We start from the raw sequence: 20599 nt of genomic DNA, 5'->3' as shown, positions 1-20599 counted from the left end.
TCCTAAATTGTGTGATGTTGTCTCATCTATATTGGTGAACCAGATGGTTTGTCCTAAAAGCCAAGGTCACCAGCACTGAGACAAACTTTCAATTCAAGATTTATTAATTGGATTTAAATTTCAATGGCTTTTGATTATTGGATTTGAATTTGCACCTGGCCATCTGTGTTCCTAACCTTGAGATGTTACCACCATACCACTGTGTTTTCAGGCCACAGTGGATTATTACTGTCACTGGATATGTCGGCCCGATGACTGTATGGGTCCTGAAATCCAGTCAACGTGTCAAAACTCTATTCCTCTTTTTGGCAACTGCTTGAGACCACAGTTTGCAACTCTGGTGTCACACTGGAGAAGCTCTGCCCAGTACTGTACATTTCCACAACTTCACGTGTGGTCGATTTTCACATTGGTACCATTTCCCCAGTCTGTCTCTACTTCAGCTCACTTGTTGCTCAAACTCTCATCCACACCTTAATTACTTTTGACTACTCTAGTGACAGGCTTGAATTTTCCACTCTGAAGTTAAAGAGTGGCACCAAGTGTATTGGAGAGCATCCTTTCTGTCTGAGATAACAAGGTGTAGAGCTGGATGAACACAGCAGGCCAAGCAGCATCAGAGGGGCAGGAAAGCTGACGTTTTGGGTCTGGACCCTTCTTTCTGCCTGTGTGCACTTAGCAATTTATCTCATGCAGTCACATGCTTCTCAGTTCATTAGCTATGCAAGCGAGGTGTTACAGAAGTTAATCAGCCCATAGCATGGCAAGAGAGAGAAAAGTGCTTGCCCACTGCCAGGATCTTCTAGGGTCAAAGGTTTCTGGCGCCATATAGAAAAAAACAGTTAGACACTGATGTGTTGGTACTTCCTTTGGAGCCAGAAATTATTTCCCAGACAGAGGAATGGTAAATCTGAACATGAACACTTCATTGGAGGATGCTCACACCTCCACAGCTGGCTCTAGATTGGACCAAAGTTCCACCCATCCAGTCGATCCCAGGCTCCAAGAAGACTTTCCACATCAAGTAGATGTTCACCTGCACATCTGCCAATGTGGTATACTGCATCCTTCGTTCCCGTTGTGGCCTCCTCTACATTGGGGAAACCAAGTGGAGGCTTGCGGACCACTTTGCAGAACACCTACACTCGATTCGCAATAAACAATTGTGCCTCCCAGTCGTGAACTATTTCAGCTCCCTCTCCCATTCCTTAGATGATCTGTCCATCCTGGGCCTCCTGCAGTGCCACAACGATGCCACCCAAAGGTTGCAGGAACAGCAACTCACATTCCACTTGGAAACCCTGCAGCCCAATGGTATCAATGTGGATTTCACAAGCTTCAAAATCTCCCCTGCTCCTACCACATCCCAAAACCAGCCCAGCTCATCCCCGCCTCCCTAACCTATTCTTCCTCTCACCTATCCCCTCCTCCCACCTCAAGCCGCATCCCCATTCCCTACCTACTAACCTCATCACACCCCCTTGACCTGTCCGTCCTATCCCTTCCCTACCTACACACGCCTTTACTGGCTCCAACCGCACTTCCTTCACCGGTCTGCCTCCTCTCCAACTATCTTCTCCTCTATTCATCTTTGATCCACCTCCCCCTCTCTCCCTATTTATTTCAGAATCCCCTTCCCCTCCCCCTCCCCCATTTCGGATGAAGGGCCAAGGCCCAATATGTCAGCTTTTGTGCTCCTGAGATGCTGCTTGGCCTGCTGTGTCCATCCAGCTCCACACTTTGTTATCTCGGATTCTCCAGCATCTGCAGCTCCCATTATCTCAGGTCACCTGACTATCTCTCTTAAAGGGATAACACTCTCAACTACATACATAACAGACACCACTTCAAATGGTGCAAGCCAGGAGCTTCACAGGAGCCCATGGTGGTTGCTTCCAAAATCCTAGAAGTGGCTGACAACAGATGGAAACTAGTTCTGAGCACTTGAATGTTAAGGCTGTTTCTCTCCACAGATGTGCTGAGTTTCTTCATCAACCTTTGTTTTTGTTTCTGTCTTTGCTAGAGTTTAACATGAGTCATTTTATAAGAATGCACTGAATCTGAATTTTAACAAGCTGAAGGATAAAATAAAGTGAATTATGTGAGTGCATTGATATACTAACCCAATCCAACCTGAGTCATAGATAATGAAATGTGAGGCTGGATGAACACAGCAGGCCAAGCAGCATCTCAGGAGCACAAAAGCTGACGTTTCGGGCCTAGACCCTTCATCAGAGAGGGGGATGGGGGGAGGGAACTGGAATAAATAGGGAGAGAGGGGGAGGCGGACCGAAGATGGAGAGTAAAGAAGATAGGTGGAGAGGGTGTAGGTGGGGAGGTAGGGAGGGGATAGGTCAGTCCAGGGAAGACGGACAGGTCAAGGAGGTGGGATGAGGTTAGTAGGTAGCTGGGGGTGCGTCTTGGGGTGGGAGGAAGGGATGGGTGAGAGGAAGAACCGGTTAGGGAGGCAGAGACAGGTTGGACTGGTTTTGGGATGCAGTGGGTGGGGGGGAAGAGCTGGGCTGGTTGTGTGATGCAGTGGGGGGAGGGGATGAACTGGGCTGGTTTAGGGATGCAGTGGGGGAAGGGGAGATTTTGAAACTGGTGAAGTCCACATTGATACCATATGGCTGCAGGGTTCCCAAGCGGAATATGAGTTGCTGTTCCTGCAACCTTCGGGTGGCATCATTGTGGCAGTGCAGGAGGCCCATGATGGACATGTCATCAAGAGAATGGGAGGGGGAGTGGAAATGGTTTGCGACTGGGAGGTGCAGTTGTTTGTTGCGAACTGAGCGGAGGTGTTCTGCAAAGCGGTCCCCAAGCCTCCGCTTGGTTTCCCCAATGTAGAGGAAGCTGCACCGGGTACAGTGGATGCAGTATACCACATTGGCAGATGTGCAGGTGAACCTCTGCTTAATGTGGAATGTCATCTTGGGGCCTGGGATGGGGGTGAGGGAGGAGGTGTGGGGACAAGTGTAGCATTTCCTGCGGTTGCAGGGGAAGGTGCCGGGTGTGGTGGGGTTGGAGGGCAGTGTGGAGCGAACAAGGGAGTCACGGAGAGAGTGGTCTCTCCGGAAAGCAGACAGGGGAGGGGATGGAAAAATGTCTTGGGTGGTGGGGTCGGATTGTAGATGGCGGAAGTGTCGGAGGATAATGCGTTGTATCCGGAGGTTGGTAGGGTGGTGTGTGAGAACGAGGGGGATCCTCTTGGGGCGGTTGTGGCGGGGACGGGGTGTGAGGGATGTGTCGCGGGAGATGCGGGAGACGCGGTCAAGGGCGTTCACCTCCTCCCACCCACCCTCCTGCAAAAATTCCATCCCCTATTCCCAATTCCTCCGCCTCCGCCGCATCTGCTCCCACGATCAGACATTCCACTCCCGCACATCCCAGATGTCCAAGTTCTTTAAGGACCGCAACTTTCCCCCCACGGTGATTGAGAACGCCCTTGACCGCGTCTCCCGCATCTCCCGCGACACATCCCTCACACCCCGCCCCCGCCACAACCGCCCCAAGAGGATCCCCCTCGTTCTCACACACCACCCTACCAACCTCCGGATACAACGCATTATCCTCCGACACTTCCGCCATCTACAATCCGACCCCACCACCCAAGACATTTTTCCATCCCCTCCCCTGTCTGCTTTCCGGAGAGACCACTCTCTCCGTGACTCCCTTGTTCGCTCCACACTGCCCTCCAACCCCACCACACCCAGCACCTTCCCCTGCAACCGCAGGAAATGCTACACTTGTCCCCACACCTCCTCCCTCACCCCCATCCCAGGCCCCAAGATGACATTCCACATTAAGCAGAGGTTCACCTGCACATCTGCCAATGTGGTATACTGCATCCACTGTACCCGGTGCAGCTTCCTCTACATTGGGGAAACCAAGCGGAGGCTTGGGGACCGCTTTGCAGAACACCTCCGCTCAGTTCGCAACAAACAACTGCACCTCCCAGTCGCAAACCATTTCCACTCCCCCTCCCATTCTCTTGATGACATGTCCATCATGGGCCTCCTGCACTGCCACAATGATGCCACCCGAAGGTTGCAGGAACAGCAACTCATATTCCGCCTGGGAACCCTGCAGCCATATGGTATCAATGTGGACTTCACCAGTTTCAAAATCTCCCCTTCCCCCACTGCATCCCTAAACCAGCCCAGTTCATCCCCTCCCCCCACTGCATCACACAACCAGCCCAGCTCTTCCCCCCCACCCACTGCATCCCAAAACCAGTCCAACCTGTCTCTGCCTCCCTAACCGGTTCTTCCTCTCACCCATCCCTTCCTCCCACCCCAAGCCGCACCCCCAGCTACGTACTAACCTCATCCCACCTCCTTGACCTGTCCGTCTTCCCTGGACTGACCTATCCCCTCCCTACCTCCCCACCTACACCCTCTCCACCTATCTTCTTTACTCTCCATCTTCGGTCCGCCTCCCCCTCTCTCCCTATTTATTCCAGTTCCCTCCCCCCATCCCCCTCTCTGATAAAGGGTCTAGGCCCGAAACGTCAGCTTTTGTGCTCCTGAGATGCTGCTTGGCCTGCTGTGTTCATCCAGCCTCACATTTCATTATCTTGGAATCTCCAGTATCTGCAGTTCCCATTATCCCCAACCTGAGTCATGGTGTGATGCGAGCAAACTAATTCATGAACATACTAACCAGGAGAAGGAGTCAACCATTTGGCGGCTTGACCCTGCATTCCATTCAATACATTCATGGTTGATTGAAGCCTGAACTCCAAATCCAGACCCACTTCCATCTCGAAGGGCAAGGGCAGGAAATACCACCACCATCTGCATGTTTCCCTCCAGGCCACTCACCACCCTGACTTGGAAAGATATCATCATTCCACAAGTGTTGCTGGGTCAAAATCCTGGAATTCCCTCTCAAATGGCACTGTGGGTCAACTTGCAGCATATGGACTGCAGCGGATCAAAAAGGCAGTTTACCACATCCTTTTCAAGGGCAACTAGGGATAGGCAGTAACTGCTGTGACACCCGCATCCCATGAATGAAGTTTTAAAAACTTGCACATTCCCACCTTTGGCACCCTTGTTAGTCAGGAATAGCTCCCACACACAATCATAGACCGAAATGTACATTTGACTAGTGTGCTAATGCATGACGGAATTTTATCGCCTGCCTTACATTCAACGTTCTCCTTTGTAGGATGTACTGTGAATAAGAGTAGACCATTCAGTCTTTTGGGATGACTTTCTCATTCAGTTAGATTACGACTGAATAAATGTTCAAGGAGTAAAGCCCATGGAGACTGGGAAAAAGAATCGTACATCTGTTGTGTATGATGTTATAGTCACCAAACAGCATCATAAAGGAGCTTTAGCCACATACATTAACCAGCATTAAGTTGTCGCAAGTGTTGTAATTCAGGTATATCATTGTCAGCTAAAAAATGTGACAAGTGTTTCTGCTTGTGAGACTGCCATAATTGATAAGTGACAACTAACACTAGTAAGACATCTGGTCAGTATATGTTTCTGTATCTTAGATGTATCTCAAGACATATTTCTTCTATAAAATTAAAATAGTTACTGTACATTTCCTACACGCACTGTTAAAATATACCGACATCCCTGCATTTTGCATGGCCAATCCACCTCACCTGCACATGTTGGGACTGGAGGAAACCAGAGTAAGCCCACACAGACACGGGGAAAATAAGCAAATTCCGCACAAACTGTTGCCCAAGGGTGGAATTGAACCCAGGTCTGTAGCTCTATGAGGCAGCAGTGCTAACTATGGAGCCACTGTGCTACCCTGTCAGGTAGCCTAATGATCATCACCACTGATGATGAGCTTTTTTTAATTCCAGCTTTATTAATTAATTAGTTTCCGACATTTGTTGTTGAACTCATATCTCTGGAGCATTAGTATGGACCTTTGGATTCATAGCATTACCATTGCCCCCACTTGTGTGATCCCCCCTTCTCAACTCAAAGGTTAATGCAGAGAGCAGTTTGTTCAGTGTCATTGGGTCAAAATCCTGGAATTCCCTCACTAATGACATTCTGGTTCTCCCAATAGCAAAGAAGGCAGCTCACCACCGTTTTTTTCAATGACAGTTAGAGACAGGTAATACGTGTTGGCCTGGCCAGTGATGCTCAAGTCCCATTCACAAATAAGGAAATATCCATTTGAGGACATTAATGGTTGGTGACTCTCCAGCACATGGGAGGCAACAGCAGTTCGGAGTAACTGGTTTGAGAACTCCTCTAGAAGGGCCCCAAGCGAAGAGCTCTGAAGATGTGAATGAAGCAGCAGATAAAACCAAACCTGAATGCATGAGAATGGAAACTCACTGACAGCTCAGAAAGTAGAGGCTTCCACGGGAATACAGAAAATGATGATCTCCTGACAGCTTTGGAATGTCTGCTGAAATGCTGAAAGAAGGCAGAAGCCAACATTAAAACCTAAAGTCCATTGAGACATGATTCTAGGAACCAATGGGGTATATGTGAATATTACTAAGCAAGGAATAATGATCCTAATCTGGAAAAGCATCAGCAGGAAAGTAAGGCACAGAGTCTTCAGAAGAAGCATCATTTTGTCAGAAACAGTCTTTGTGTTCTCAACTCTTGGAAGATTTACAGATTAATTCTTTGTTAAGAGAAAACCAGTGTAGCATAGTAAATAAACCATAGTTAAACACTGGGGTTTAGCGTCAGAAAGGAAATTAATTGCATGCCACAAATGATACCCTGAGTGAGCAGCATTTAATTCAGCAACATCTGACTTGGTGGGAACAGTTGGTTAAAACATGAATTGTGATGAATTGGCTTTGGAAGCATTCACTAACTTTGACTGTATTGAGGAAATTACTCCTCTCGTAGTAATGCTAGAATTGATAAATCTGGCAATAAGTCTTCTTAAAAATGAAGCTGAACCAATAGATATTGAGTGCAACCATCAAAACAGCAATGTATAGCACTTCCAACTCACAAATGCTCTATGTTCTAATATAGTGAATAGTAGAACCACCAACACTCTTAAAACCTAAACTCCATGGGAGCTCATCATGCAACATAATTAACACTAGAGAAGAGATGTGTTAATGAATAGAGATTCCCAGGGTTATTATCTGACTTTTTAATAGAACGTATGGAAATTCAAGCTCCAATTGGCAAGAGTGTTTACATTGATACAGCAGCCTTGTAATTCCAAACCTGATATGCACCAAACACATGGGCTCATACTGTTTGTGACCAATCAAAAGTGGATGCTTTTAATTCATGGTGAATCAAGCAATCACTCTGACTCCATGGCAATGGTCTGGTGGTATTATCACTATTAATCCAGAAACCCAGGTAATATTCTGAGAACCTGGGTTCAAATCCTGCTGCAGTAGATGGTGGAATTTGAATTCAATTAAAAAAAAAATCTGGAACTACGTGTCTCATGATGAGTGTGAATCCATTGTTAATTGTTGGGGGAATTACATGTCCGATTCACTAATATCACTTAGGGATGGAAGCTGCTATCCCGTCTTGCTCTGGCCTCCATGTGACTTCATCTGATGAATGAATAAAAGGAAATAAAACAATGTAAAAAAAAATTTAGATCAAAGGGTACACAGCAAAATCCTCTGTCTTTGAATCCTGGAGTCTTAGATTTGTGCAGCATGGAAACAGACCCTTCCGTTGAACTTATGCATACTGACCAGACATTCTAAATTAATCTAGTTCAATTTGCCAGCATTTGGCCTGTATCCTGTTTAACCTCTCCTATTTATATACCCATATAGAGTCCTTTTAAATGTTGTTATTGTACCAGGCTCTACCATTTCCTCTGGCAGCTCATTTCATTATGCACACCACCCTCTGCGTGAAAAAGTTGCCCCTCAGGTCCCTCTCAAACATTTCCCCTCACACCTTAAACCTAAAACCTCTAATTTTGGACTCCCATACCCTGGGAAAAAGATCTTTGCTCTTCACCTTATCCATGTACCTCATGATTTAATAAACTTTTGTAAGCTCACCAGTCAGCCTCTGACACCCGAGGGAAAATAGCCCCAGCCTATTCAGCCTCTCCTTATAACTCAAACCTTCTAACCCCAGTGAACACCATAGTAATCTTTTCAGAACACTTCCAAGTTTAGCAGTATTTTTCCTGTCGCAGGGAGACCAGAATTGAATGCAGAATTCCAAACGTAACCTCACCAATTTCATGTACAGCTGCACCATGACATCCCAATTCCGATACTCAATGCACTGACCAATAAAGTCAGATCGGACTCTCATGATTGCAATTATTTGGGTCTATCTGTGTTTCAGATGAGGACTTTCTCCACGTGTAGAGCCCTGCAAACATGACAATCAAGATTCCTCCACATTGGCGAAGACCTCAAATCCAAAAGTTTACACTTGGAACTGATAAGACATCCAGTCTCTGAGAAAGTTTATCTCCAGACTATACAACTTATGTGTAAAGCTGGAAATGTTGTGCACATGCTACCTGGTGGTGTTGGTGGTTAATAATAGCAGCAGATTTAGGAAGATCTATTCCAACTTCACCAGCAATGTGAAAATGCTGTAGGTGGGCCTTTTGACTGCAGAAGAAACATCTGTGATATAGGCTAAACAAAAGCCAATCGTCTGGCCCTTAGGAGAAAAAATTTCCATCAAAGACTTTCAGTTCTTGATGACCTTGTATGCACTTTGAGGTATTTGTGAGTCTCTATTCTCTACTTCATTTCTTTTCATTTTTGGAAAACTTTGTACAGTAGTCTCTCAGGTCAAAGTCTGCCTTTGCCAGTCAAACAGATTCCATCCTGTGCAAACTTTCGTAGAACATAGAACATAGAACATTACAGCACAGTACAGGCCCTTCGGCCCTCGATGTTGTGCCGACCTGTCATACCGATCTCAAGCCCATCAAACCTACACTATTCCATGTACGTCCATATGCTTGTCCAATGACGACGTAAATGTACCTAAAATTGGCAAATCTACTACCGTTGCAGGCAAAGCATTCCATTCCCTCACTACTCTGAGTAAAGAAACTACCTCTGACATCTGTCCTATATCTTTCACCCCTCAATTTAAAGCTATGGCCCCTCGTGCTCGCCGTCACCATCCTAGGAAAAAGGCTCTTCCTATCCACCCTATCTAACCCTCTGATTATTTTATATGTTTCAATTAAGACACCTCTCAAACTTCTTCTCTCTAATGAAAACAGCCTCAAGTCCCTCAGCCTTTCCTCATAAGACCTTTCCTCCATACCAGGCAACATGCTAGTAAATCTCCTCTGCACCCTTTCCAAAGCTTCCACATCCTTCTTATAATGCGGTGACCAGAACTGTACACAATACTCCAAGTGCGGCCGCACCAGAGTTTTGTACATAACCTCTTGGTTCCGGAACTCGATCCCTCTATTAATAAAAGCTAAAACACTGTATGCCTTCCTAACAGCCCTGTCAACCTGGGTGGCAACTTTCAAAGACCTGTGTACATGGACACTGAGATCTCTCTGCTCATCTACACTACTAAGAATCTTACCATTAGCCCTGTACTTTGCCTTCCGGTTACTCCTACCAAAGTGAATCACCTCACACTTGTCTGCATTAAACTCCATTTGCCACCTCTCAGCCCAGCTCTGCAACTTATCTATGTCTCTCTGCAACCTACAGCATCCTTCGTCACTATCCACTACTCCACCGACCTTAGTGTCGTCTGCAAATTTACTAACCCATCCTTCTACGTCCTCATCCAGGTCATTTATAAAAATGACAAACAGCAGTGGACCCAACACCGACCCTTGCGGTACACCACTAGTAACTTGTCTCCTGGATGAACATTTCCCATCAAATACCACCCTCTGTCTTCTTTCAGCAAGCCAATTTTCGATCCAAACTGCTATATCTTCCACAATTCCATTCCTCCGCATTTTGTACAATAGCCTATTGTGGGGAACCTTATTGAACGCCTTGCTGAAATCCATATACACCACATCAACCGGTTTACTCTCATCTACCTGTTTGGTCACCTTCCCAATGAATTCAATACGGTTTGTGAGGCACGACCTTCCCTTCACGAAACCGTGCTGACTATCCCTAATCAATTTATTCTTTTCTAGATGATCATAAATCCTATCCCTTATCACCTTTTCCAACACTTTACCAACAACTGAGGTAAGGCTCACTGGTCTATAATTACCAGGGTTGTCTCTACTCCCCTTCTTGAACAGGGGAACCACATTTGCTATCCTCCAGTCGTCTGGCACTATTCCTGTAGACAATGACGAGTTAAAGATCAATGCCAAAGGCTCAGCAATCTCCTCCCTGGCTTCCCAGAGGATCGAGGATAAATCCCATCCGGCCCAGGGGACTTATCTATCTTCACCTTCTGAAGGATTTCTAATACCTCTTCCGTGTGAACCTCAAATGCACCTAGTCTAGTAGGCTGGTAATTGTGAATTAATCATTTATGTTTCCTACAAAGTTGCAATATAGCAGGAGGAGTAGGGCATTCAGCCCATTGAGCCCTCTCTACTATTCAACATGATCACAGCTAATCCTCTGTCTGAATGCCATATTCCTGCTCTCTTCCCATACCTCTTGATGCCTTTAACATCCATAAATCTACTTCTTTTTAAAATATATTCAATGACATTGCTCCTAGAATCTCCTGTGGTAGAGAATTCCAGCACTTTAATACCTTCTGAGTGGAGGAATTTCTCCTCAGCTCAGTCTGAAATAGTATACCACATATCCTGAGGGCCTGGCATCTTGTTCTGGAGATCCCAACTAAGGAAACATCATCCCTGAATCCAAACTGTCCAGCCCTGTCAGAATTTTATGTTTCAATAAGATCCATCTTATTCTTCTAAACTTGAGTGACTACAGACCCAGTTGACCAACCTCTCCCCTTTTGCCAAATCTGCCTTTGCAGGAATCAATCTGGTGAACTTTTGCTGCATCCTGTCTCTGACAAGAATTTTCTGTTGGGTAATGTTAATGATTCCAGCTGATGTTACTACTGGACAAGCCAGATCCCAGACTGGAATCTGGCTTAACAGTTCATATTTTATTTTTTGTTAAGTTAATGAAATGATATTTCACTGAAACACAATCACAGGTTTGGTTTTAACAATAAAGTGTAAGTTCATTATGCAAAAAAGGAATATACCAAGCTATTTACATATAATGCAATTTGTAAGGTTTCAGAGTACACAGTAAAATACAATCTCATAATACTAACAAAATCACCTTATAGTACTTAAACACAACTGAGTTTGCTTCTCTTTCAGATCCACAGGCTTAATTTAACTGTTTATTTCAATTCCAAGTCTTCAAAATGCGGTAGCCTCTTCCTGGATTGGACTAAGATTAAACATTCTCAGCTTCAAATAAGCTCTTCAAGGTTCTAAACAAACATTCTGGTTTGGAACTTTCAAAATAAAACCTTTCCACTGAGATAATTTATTTCTTAACATTTCTGAACTAACTGCTTTCTCTAGGTGCAACTGTTTCATATGTCCATCTGCAACGAGGCTGTCTGTGAACTGAATATCAAAAGCCTTTCAAACTGTGGGCTTTTCGACTAAGGAAAGAAAAATTCTCAATGACAGCATGTTACTGCTCCTCAGTCTTTACTCCAGCCACTCATAAAACTTTCCTAATGCAAATAAACTTCCATTATCACCTTAGGGACTCCCTCCTCTCATGCTGGCTTAACAAATACTTTGAATTAACTCATTAAACGCCTTCATATATGCAGGCCAAAAGGTGCATGCTACTAGTTCAAAATTGAAACTCGGAAATAAATTATATTAAAAGTATATATGTATATAATATACATAAATCACAAACATTGCATTATAGAAAAGAGATTACACAGAAGACTCTGAGGTCCTGTACACTGTAGAGAGAAATTTTAGCTCCTGTGCTTAAGCTCTCTTACAATGAAAGCCAACATACCACTTATTTTCCAAACTACTTCTTGCATCTACATTGTTTGCTTTCAGTGACCAATGTACGAGGTTACCCATATCATTTGTACATCAACATTTCCCAATATATTACCATTTAAATAAAACCTGTCAAATTGGTCTTCTTCACACTTAGCCACATTGTCTGGCACCTGCCAAGAATTTGTCCAATCTATTAAGTTGTTGAAGCTGCCTTCAAGGTTTTTTGGATCCTTCTTATCACTCACAATCCCACCTAGTTTTGTGCCAACAGCAAATGTGGAAATATTACATTTGATTCTCCCATCAAAATCTTTGCTGTGTTTATGAATACCTGATCCCTATGGTATCTTTCTTGTCACCACCTACCAGTCTGGAAAAGATCAATTTATTCCTACCATCTTTTTCCTGTCTGGTAAACCAATCTCAATCCACTTTCAGTATGTTACCTTAGATCTCACGAGCTTTGATTTTGCACACTCATTTATTATGTGGGACTTTATCAAAATCTTCCTAAAATTCCAAATGCTCCACATCTACAGGTTCCCCTTCATCTATTCTACTGGTTACATCCAAACCTACTCCAATGTATAACTGTTGAAATGTGTGCATTAATTCCTTAAATATTAACCATAACCTATTCATTGTCATTTCTTCTAATGAGATTACCTAGTGCATCCATCATAAGGTCAAGAACAGGGATGATTTTTGTTAGCTACACAATATTCAGCACAATTTGAAACTCTTCAGATACTGGAACAGTCCTTGTCCAAATGAAGCCAGAACTGGACAATATCCAGGTGTGGGCTGATAACTAGTGAGTATGAATCATGCCATATCAATGTCAGGCAGCAATCACCTCCAAACATTAGAATGAATCTAACCATTTAATGGCATGGCAATCTCCCCATTGTCAATATCCTGGGAGTTACCATTGACCAGAAACTGAGCTGAACCAGCCATAGAATACCAAAAGAACTGCAGATGCTGTGAATCTGACACAAAACATTGAAAAAACACAGTTCTGAAGACGGGTCACCAAACCAGAAACATTAGCTCTGATTTCCCTCCACATAAGCTGCCAGACCTGCTGACATTTTCCAGCCATTTCTGTTTTTGTTTCAGACATAGAATACTATGGCTGCAAGAGCAAGTCAGACACTTGGGGAATAACTCACCTCCTGACTCTCCAAATGGCCTGTCTACAATCTGTAAGTCAGGAGTGTGATGGAACACTCTGTATTCACCTGACTAGGTGCAGCTGAACAACACTCAAGAAGCTTGACACCATCCAAGGTAAGACAGCTGCTTGATTAAATCTTTCATTACCAGTGACACCCAAAGTCCTTTTGCTTTCTGCTGACATTTCCTAAACAGTAATGTCCTTAGATGTTCAGTTCACATCCTAGATCACTCAGCAGTGGCGTGTGTCTAACTGCATGCATACCATACTTGTTTACAAACTTTTGTTCTCTTCATTCGTCTATCTTATTGCAAATGCCCCTTTCATTCAAATGTAATGCCTTTAGGCTTGAGTTTCAACCCAGCATTATTATTTTGGCATGCTTTTGAATGCATCTACCAATGTCTTGTTGTACCAATCCAGCTGGTTACATGTTTTAAAGGGAATGGGGTAAAAAGAGAAGGGACATGAATGATGATAAGGAGTAATAGCAATCAAGGGGTTTGTTCTTTTGGCTCCACCAGCGCAAAAATTGTGTATAATATTATGAATTTTATTTTTGTCTGATAAAAATACCAGTAAAGAAGGGATTGCGATGAGGTAAACATTGATGCCATAAAGTCCAACTAATATGATGCAATTAAACCCTCTAAACTCTTAATGCGGATTATTTACATTTGCCAGAAACAATATACTCAAGGACCCATCCTCTGCAACCAAGAGGAATATATTCAAGTCTTTCACCTTTTCTGATTTACACGGGATGAGAGGCTTGACTTATGAGAGAAGGTGGAACAGATTAGGTTGAAATCTAATGCAGATTGGAAGAGGAAGAGCTTTGATGAGAGTATATAGATCCTGAGGATTCCTCGCAGGTAAAATGTTGAAAGCATGTTAACTCTTATGGGAAAATGTAGAACTTGAGCTCACCATTTCAAATCAGGTGTTATCATTTAAAAGAAAGGCTAGGCAAATTGTTTCTTCTTGGAGGGTCTTGAGTCTTTGTAAAAAGGTGATTAAAACAGAGCACTTGAATATTTCAATGCAAAATTAGATAGTCTTAGAATCATAGATTCATAATGCACTAAAATAGACCCTTCAGTCCAAGTCAACTAGATATCCCAATCTGACCTATTCCCATTTGCCAGGATTTTATCCACATCCCACTAAACCCTTCCTATTCATATACCCATCAGATGTCCTTTAAATGTTGTATTGTAATCGCATTCACCGCACCCTCTGGCAGCTCGATCCACCACCCTCTGTGTGAACAAAGCCCCTGCCTATTCAGCCTTTCCTTATGACTCAAACCCAGGTGGAGTTGCAGATGGGCTCGGTGGTGAAGAAGGCATTTGGCACGCTTGCACAGGACACCGATGGGGTCACTGTCAAAATACTGCACACAATTCTGGTTGATATTCCCAGATGTCTTGAATGTACACAATTAAGGTAGAAGCCAAACCAACTTTCAAATATCCTAAAGGAGTTGTTGTTTCATTTCTTGTTGGGCAAAGGGTTGAATGGTTATCAAGAGCAGAAAGGAATGGGGCTCAAGGTAACAGTTTAGCTGTGAGCTAGTTGAATGGCCGAGCAGGCTGAATGACCTACTCCTGTTCCTAATTTGTAAGCTTAAATGTACCCAGAAAGATGTAGTTTTCCCATGGCATTCTGCCCAGCGACACTTCGACCATTCAGAGTTGACTTGTTAACTAATCATCGGCCCTTTCGCTCTGCTGTTGTTGTGATTATTTGAGATTTGGAATTCTTGCATTTCTCCTTCCCACTATAGGAGCATACGCTTCAACATCCTGTCTTTCAGCTATACTGAGGTGTGTGTGTGTGCCTTAAAGAAGTGAGCAGTGATTGTCAAGAAACTGCCCGAACATTTGGATATTAACCAAGTCTGAACACCAGCTCTAAATATTATTGCTGCACTACACCATTGCATGCATATGTTAGATGCATTTCAGTGTTATAATTATTGTACTATTCTATGTGGCTGTTGCAGTTTGTACTTAACCACCTCTGTGCACTGGCTTTCAGACACCCCAGGGGCATACACAAGTGGCTCAGAAGCTTGTCTCAATAGGGGCTCCTCTGCTTCTAAGCGAATAGAGCAGTTTCACAGTCCAAGGGAGTCTGGGATGGGGTCAGCTTTTTGGTTGAACTCTGAGTGGCTCTGTGTGAATCGCAGTCAGCGTCAACAGCTGATTGAGGTGGTAGAGGGGAGAGAGAGGGCAGCCAGGTTGGGTTGAGGATGGAAACAACTGATAGCCAAAGAAGCATCTCAGCTTTTTGTTTTGGATGTGTGGGTTTTCCTCGCAGAGATAAGGTCAAAATTCAGAAGGAGCGGGGACCTTGGGAGAGGAGGAGAACCCGGACCAAGTGCTTCAACAGTGACTGCAGATCTGATATATAACATAGATATAAAATATGAAAAGCTTCAGGCTGAAAGTGGGGAGTGAACGCCCAGAAAACGGACAGTGGATACCGTTCACTTAACCCCTGTTCTAACATCAATTATTGCCTGAAATCAAGTCATTTCTCAGACTGTAAGCAGCAGGAGGCGTCAACATGGAGGAGAGCGCTGGAGCCCCTGACTCGAGTAGGGAATTTGCTGCAAGCCTGCCTCATTCCTGGCTTTTCGTGCTGGTTTTCCGCTTTTGCTTCCCAGCCCTCCCCTCTCCCAACCTTTGCGCTCATGCAACTGGCTGCAGTTGCTAAGGTCGGGGATGTTTCAGCGTCCGTAGCAACCGCCAGCTCCTGAGCACATCTGCACTGAGCACAGATGTAGCAGTATCAGGCCAGCCCTTACACACACACATCCACACACACACACATATACACAGCGATATCAGACTGAAAGATGCAGCAGCGCTCCCGTTTACTTCTACGTGTGAGCTCATGGGGTTATAATAAGCCCGTTAACTCGGAAGTGGTTCGCTATGAGGCACGGACGCCCCTCTACATGTTTGTGATGTGATTAATGATTTTTGTTAATGTCTGCGTGTTAAAACATCTGCTCGAGGTGCAGTTCACACATCTGCAGACCAGACCTGATGCCGTTTTAAACACTGGATCTGGACTGATTGCGAGAATGTCTGTATGGTTGGGGGATTTCGAGAGCTTCATAATGAGTTGCTTTTTTACTAGCCAGCTTTATGATGTTGCGTATGTCATAATGCATCGCAAGAAAGTTTTATGATAACCACATTATGTCATTACTATAATTAGATGTGGGTTGACCAGTTATTGCTTAGCGTTTCCTAGTTTGTCGTTCTCTCTGTCTCTCTCTCTTTTAATTTCAAGCCTTGGTAACCTCAGTTTGTTTCAGGACTGCAGAGACAGTGATTTGTCACAGTTCCAAACTAATAGGATAACCGTTTGTTTTCTAGGAACTGTGGTCACCATGTATGGCAGATGTTGTACAGCAGATCTGGAGACAAGGTGCAGTAGTGTCAACTTGCCATGGAGACCCAGCACTTACTACAAAGTGTCGGGTGCCAATACTACCCTTGGACCCTACACTAGAAATTTGTGTGGGAGGCAGTACCCTGTGATGACATCTTATCCACCAATAACCTCCTGCCCATCAGTGACCGGCGGTCCCATCATCAACTGCCCCGTGCCTTCTTACCCTGTTATGCATTCATGCCCAGCAATAACACCCCGGCCGCCAGTAAACTGCCCCGTAGTTAATCCTTGCTCTGTGATAGACCCGTGCCCTTCGATGGATCCGTGTGCCCCGGGAACGTCTAACCGTATTGCCCTGTTCAGCAGATACACCCAAGGCGAATGGGTGGAGTCCAACCACAACAATTACAAGCAATCCGATTGTTCCAGGCACAATGCTGAGAAGCTCAGGGAGGACACAACCAGACTCATCCAAGACAAGGCTCAACTGACGAGGAAAATCCAGAATGACACCAGCAACAACATTGGAGAGAGGGTGCAAGACATCAGCTTCTGGAAATCTGAGCTTGATCACGAACTTGACCAAATTATCATGGAGACACACGCTCTCAGCCAAGTGAAGAAAAAAGTGGAGAAAGCATTGGAAGAGACAGATGCACACCTTCAGGTCAGAGCAATAATCCTTATCAGCTCTAGATTGTTTCTTGATAAGTTTTGGCAATGACATCACAATCATTAGTCCTTCAGTATGAGATCAATTAAATACGAATGGCACCCAACACTGGCATATGCTTCTGGCAGAAAGCTAAACCGAAGATTCTTGATTTTTAAAACATAATAAGTTTAATTTTATAGGGCAGTTTTCAATCTGGATCGTTTTAAATGTTGCTGGAGGTGATTTCAGGTGTTAATTTAAACAACTTTGGGTTTGGTTTTTGAGCTGATGATATAATCCAAACCCTACTGAATTATCACCCTCTCTTTCCTAATTATTCACAACTTTCCAGGTAACATGCTTCTTTTACTTCTTAAATACTGATTCAAAATAATCTGAAAAGGCAGAATGATTTTTGGTACATACATATGATGGAGAAGATTACATTTAACTCGTGTAGACATGCAAATTCATGGAATTATTAAAATTTATAAATGTCACGTTCTTTATTATTCTTTAATTAAAGGATCATTAACTACTAAAATTAAAAATATAGTGAGTGAATAACACCATTGTGATATCCAGTATCAAATGCACTTTATGGCTCTTAAATTTTCTCTTGTATGGGATACACAGGACTTTTCCTCCTTGAACACTAAAAATGGAGTTTAATTAGCCATTAAATGAATTTGATCATACTGTACAAAAAATGTAACGAACTAACATATCTGGGACAAGACGTCAAACAAGCGGCAGAGTGCTTGAGGAATAATGTTTACAATATCATTAGGTTTGGAGAAGTTATGCCAAGGGATGAGGAACATTAAGACAATGAAGGCACTCAACTGGAAGACAGCAAATTTCAATGAAGTTGAACAGTGGTCTGGCCCAGGTGAATTGGAAACAAAATTTGGCAGGTAAAATAGAAACTGGGCAAGGGTAAGCTATCATGAATGAGATAGTTCAGGTATAGATTACATATATCTTGTGTGGAGAGTACAGGAAAGGAAAGATAGAGTTTGCAGGTTGACTAAGGAATCAGTTACAAGTTAAGCACCAAAGTTGGACAGAAGTCAGGTTCAGAACACAGTTGCAAACTAGAAAACAGAGGAGAACATTGAGAAAGGAAATTAGTGACTCAAAGGCAATGTATGAAAGAAAAAGATCAGTGTAAAACATAAATTGTAACTCTAAAGTATTTTACAAACACATAAAGAGAAAAAGATAATCAAAGGCAGGGGAATGACTAATGAGAAATCACAATCATCTTGTGGAGGCAGAGAACCACATTCAGAGACTGTGTATTTTTAAATCAATCTTTACAAAAGTAGTGATTGTTATCAATTTCACAATAAAGAAGGTGGGAGCAAAGATGAAAACGGAAGTTTATTATATAATTGACAGCACTCAAACGTAGTAAAGTAGTCTGATTCAGTTGAGGTGGACATGCAAGACCTTGGAGCAGGAGTAAGCCCTTTTTTATAAGCCCTTGAGATTGCATCATCATTCAGTGACATTGCTGTTGATCTTCGACCACAATTCCACTTCACCACTCTAGCCTCATAATTCTTGATGCTCCTTGAATCCAAAAGTAGATTGACTTCAGTTCTGAATTTGTTCAAACACTGTGCACCCATAGCGTACCATCAATTCGAAAGATTCACAATCCTCTCTGTGAACAAATTCTCCCTCGTTTTAGTATGGAATGATTGACTCCTCATCCTTAGACTATGCCATCTCATTCTATACTCTCCCGCCAGAGGAAAGAACCTGTCAGCATTTACCCTGTCAAATCCCCGAGAGGCTTCAAAGTTTCAATGAAATTACCTTTCATTCTTCTAAACTCCAAAGGGTATTGGGCCAATCTGCTTAACCAACTCATCATAGGACAATATTCTCATCCCAGGAAGCAAGCTAGTCATACTCTGCTGCAGCTCCTTCAATCCTAGTGTAGATAAGAAGATCCTAACTGTACAGTTCTCAGGTGTGGTCTCACCAAAGTCCTGCACAACTTTATCAAGACATCCTTAATCTTGTACTATCCTCTGGGCAATTAGGGATGAGCAATAAATGTTGCCTGGCCAGTAGCGCCCTCATCCCATGAATGAATAAAGGAAGAAAAAATGTTCTGAGCTGAGATGATTGACCTCCAACAGTCATAGCCACCCTTCTTTGTGTAAGGTATGACTCAAACTAGTGGAGAATTTTCTTCCTGATTCCCATCGACTCCAGTTTTGCTGGTGCTTCTTGATGACACACTTGGTCAGATGCCACCTTGATATTAAGGGCGATCCCTCTTCCTTCAGCCTCTGGAGATCAGCCCTTTTGTCCATGTGTGAACCAAAGTTGTGATGAGATTAAAAGCTGAGGGCCCTGGCAAAACCCAAACCTCACATCAATGAGTAGTTCATTAATTTTCAAATGCTGCTTGATAGCAATGTTGACAACTCTTTGTAAAATTTTACTGATAATTGGCAATAGACTGATAGGGCATAATTGGCCAAAGTGCTTTTGTTCTGCTTTTTGTACATTGATGGGCAAATTAGCACAAAATTGAGTAGATGCTAGTGTTTTAGTGATACTGTAATAGATTGGCTAGCAATGTGGTGTGTTGTAGAACACAAATTTTCCGTACTATTGCCAGTATGGTGTAAAGGCCTGTGTACTTTGCAGAATCCAGTGCCTTTAGACATTTCTGGATATTACATGGAGTGAACTTAATTTTTTGAAGGCTGGAATCTGTGATGCTGGGGACCTCAGGAAGAGGTTATAATTTTTGGATGAAAGCGGTTGCAAATACTTCCCAGTCTTTTGCACTGTTCTGCTGGGCTGAGGATGAGGATGTTTGTGGAACCTCCATCTCCCCTGTTAGTTGTTTAATTGTCCACCACCATTCATGAGTAGATGTGGCAGGACATGCAGGGCTTATCTCTATCTGTTGCATGTAGTGTCCACTGGTTGACATGGGAGTAGTCCTGTGTTGTAGCTGCTCCAAGTTGACACCTAATTTTTAATTTTTCCTCGTGCTGCTGCTGGCTTGTTCGCCTCCATTCTTCATTAAACTGGTGTTGATCTCCTTGGCTCATTGATAGACTGTAGGATATGTTGTGTCTTGCAGTTACAAATTGCGACTGAAAACAATTTTACTGTTGTTGATGGCACACACTACCTCATGGATGTCCAGTTTTGAGTTTCTAGATCTATCTGAAGTTCGGCCCATTCAGCACAGTGCTAGAACCACACTACAGAATGTAAGGTATTCTCAGTATTTTCAATGACTGTGCAGTGATCACTTTGAATCTATATGTCATGGTCAGATGCATCTGTACCAGGCAGATTGTTGAGGATGAGGTCAAGTAGATGTTCCCCCTTTTTTGGTTCTCTCACCCCCTGCTGCAGAACCAGTTCTTTATCTATGT

General features: G+C 43.6%; 1 protein-coding gene across 9 annotated transcripts in view; it reads left to right on the top strand.

Moving 5' to 3' along the window:
• The first annotated feature begins 13120 nt into the window (after positions 1-13120).
• LOC125462365 (tektin-3-like) overlaps positions 13121-20599 on the top strand; it is a 70207-nt gene continuing 62728 nt past the window's right edge. Inside the window, exons 1-2 of one of the 9 annotated variants that reach the window (XM_048552355.2) lie at positions 13121-13224; positions 16507-17192. In XM_048552355.2, coding sequence (XP_048408312.1) covers positions 16521-17192 — 672 coding nt within the window. In that variant the 5' untranslated portion in view covers positions 13121-13224; positions 16507-16520. The other 8 variants (XM_048552347.2, XM_048552356.2, XM_048552353.2 and 5 more) reach the window with 8 other exon arrangements.

This window comes from Stegostoma tigrinum, chromosome 23 (assembly GCF_030684315.1).
Source record: "Stegostoma tigrinum isolate sSteTig4 chromosome 23, sSteTig4.hap1, whole genome shotgun sequence".
Classification (NCBI taxonomy): Eukaryota; Metazoa; Chordata; class Chondrichthyes; order Orectolobiformes; family Stegostomatidae; genus Stegostoma; species Stegostoma tigrinum.
Note: the sequence above shows the minus strand (reverse complement) of the source record. Positions and strands in the feature narration are given on the sequence as shown.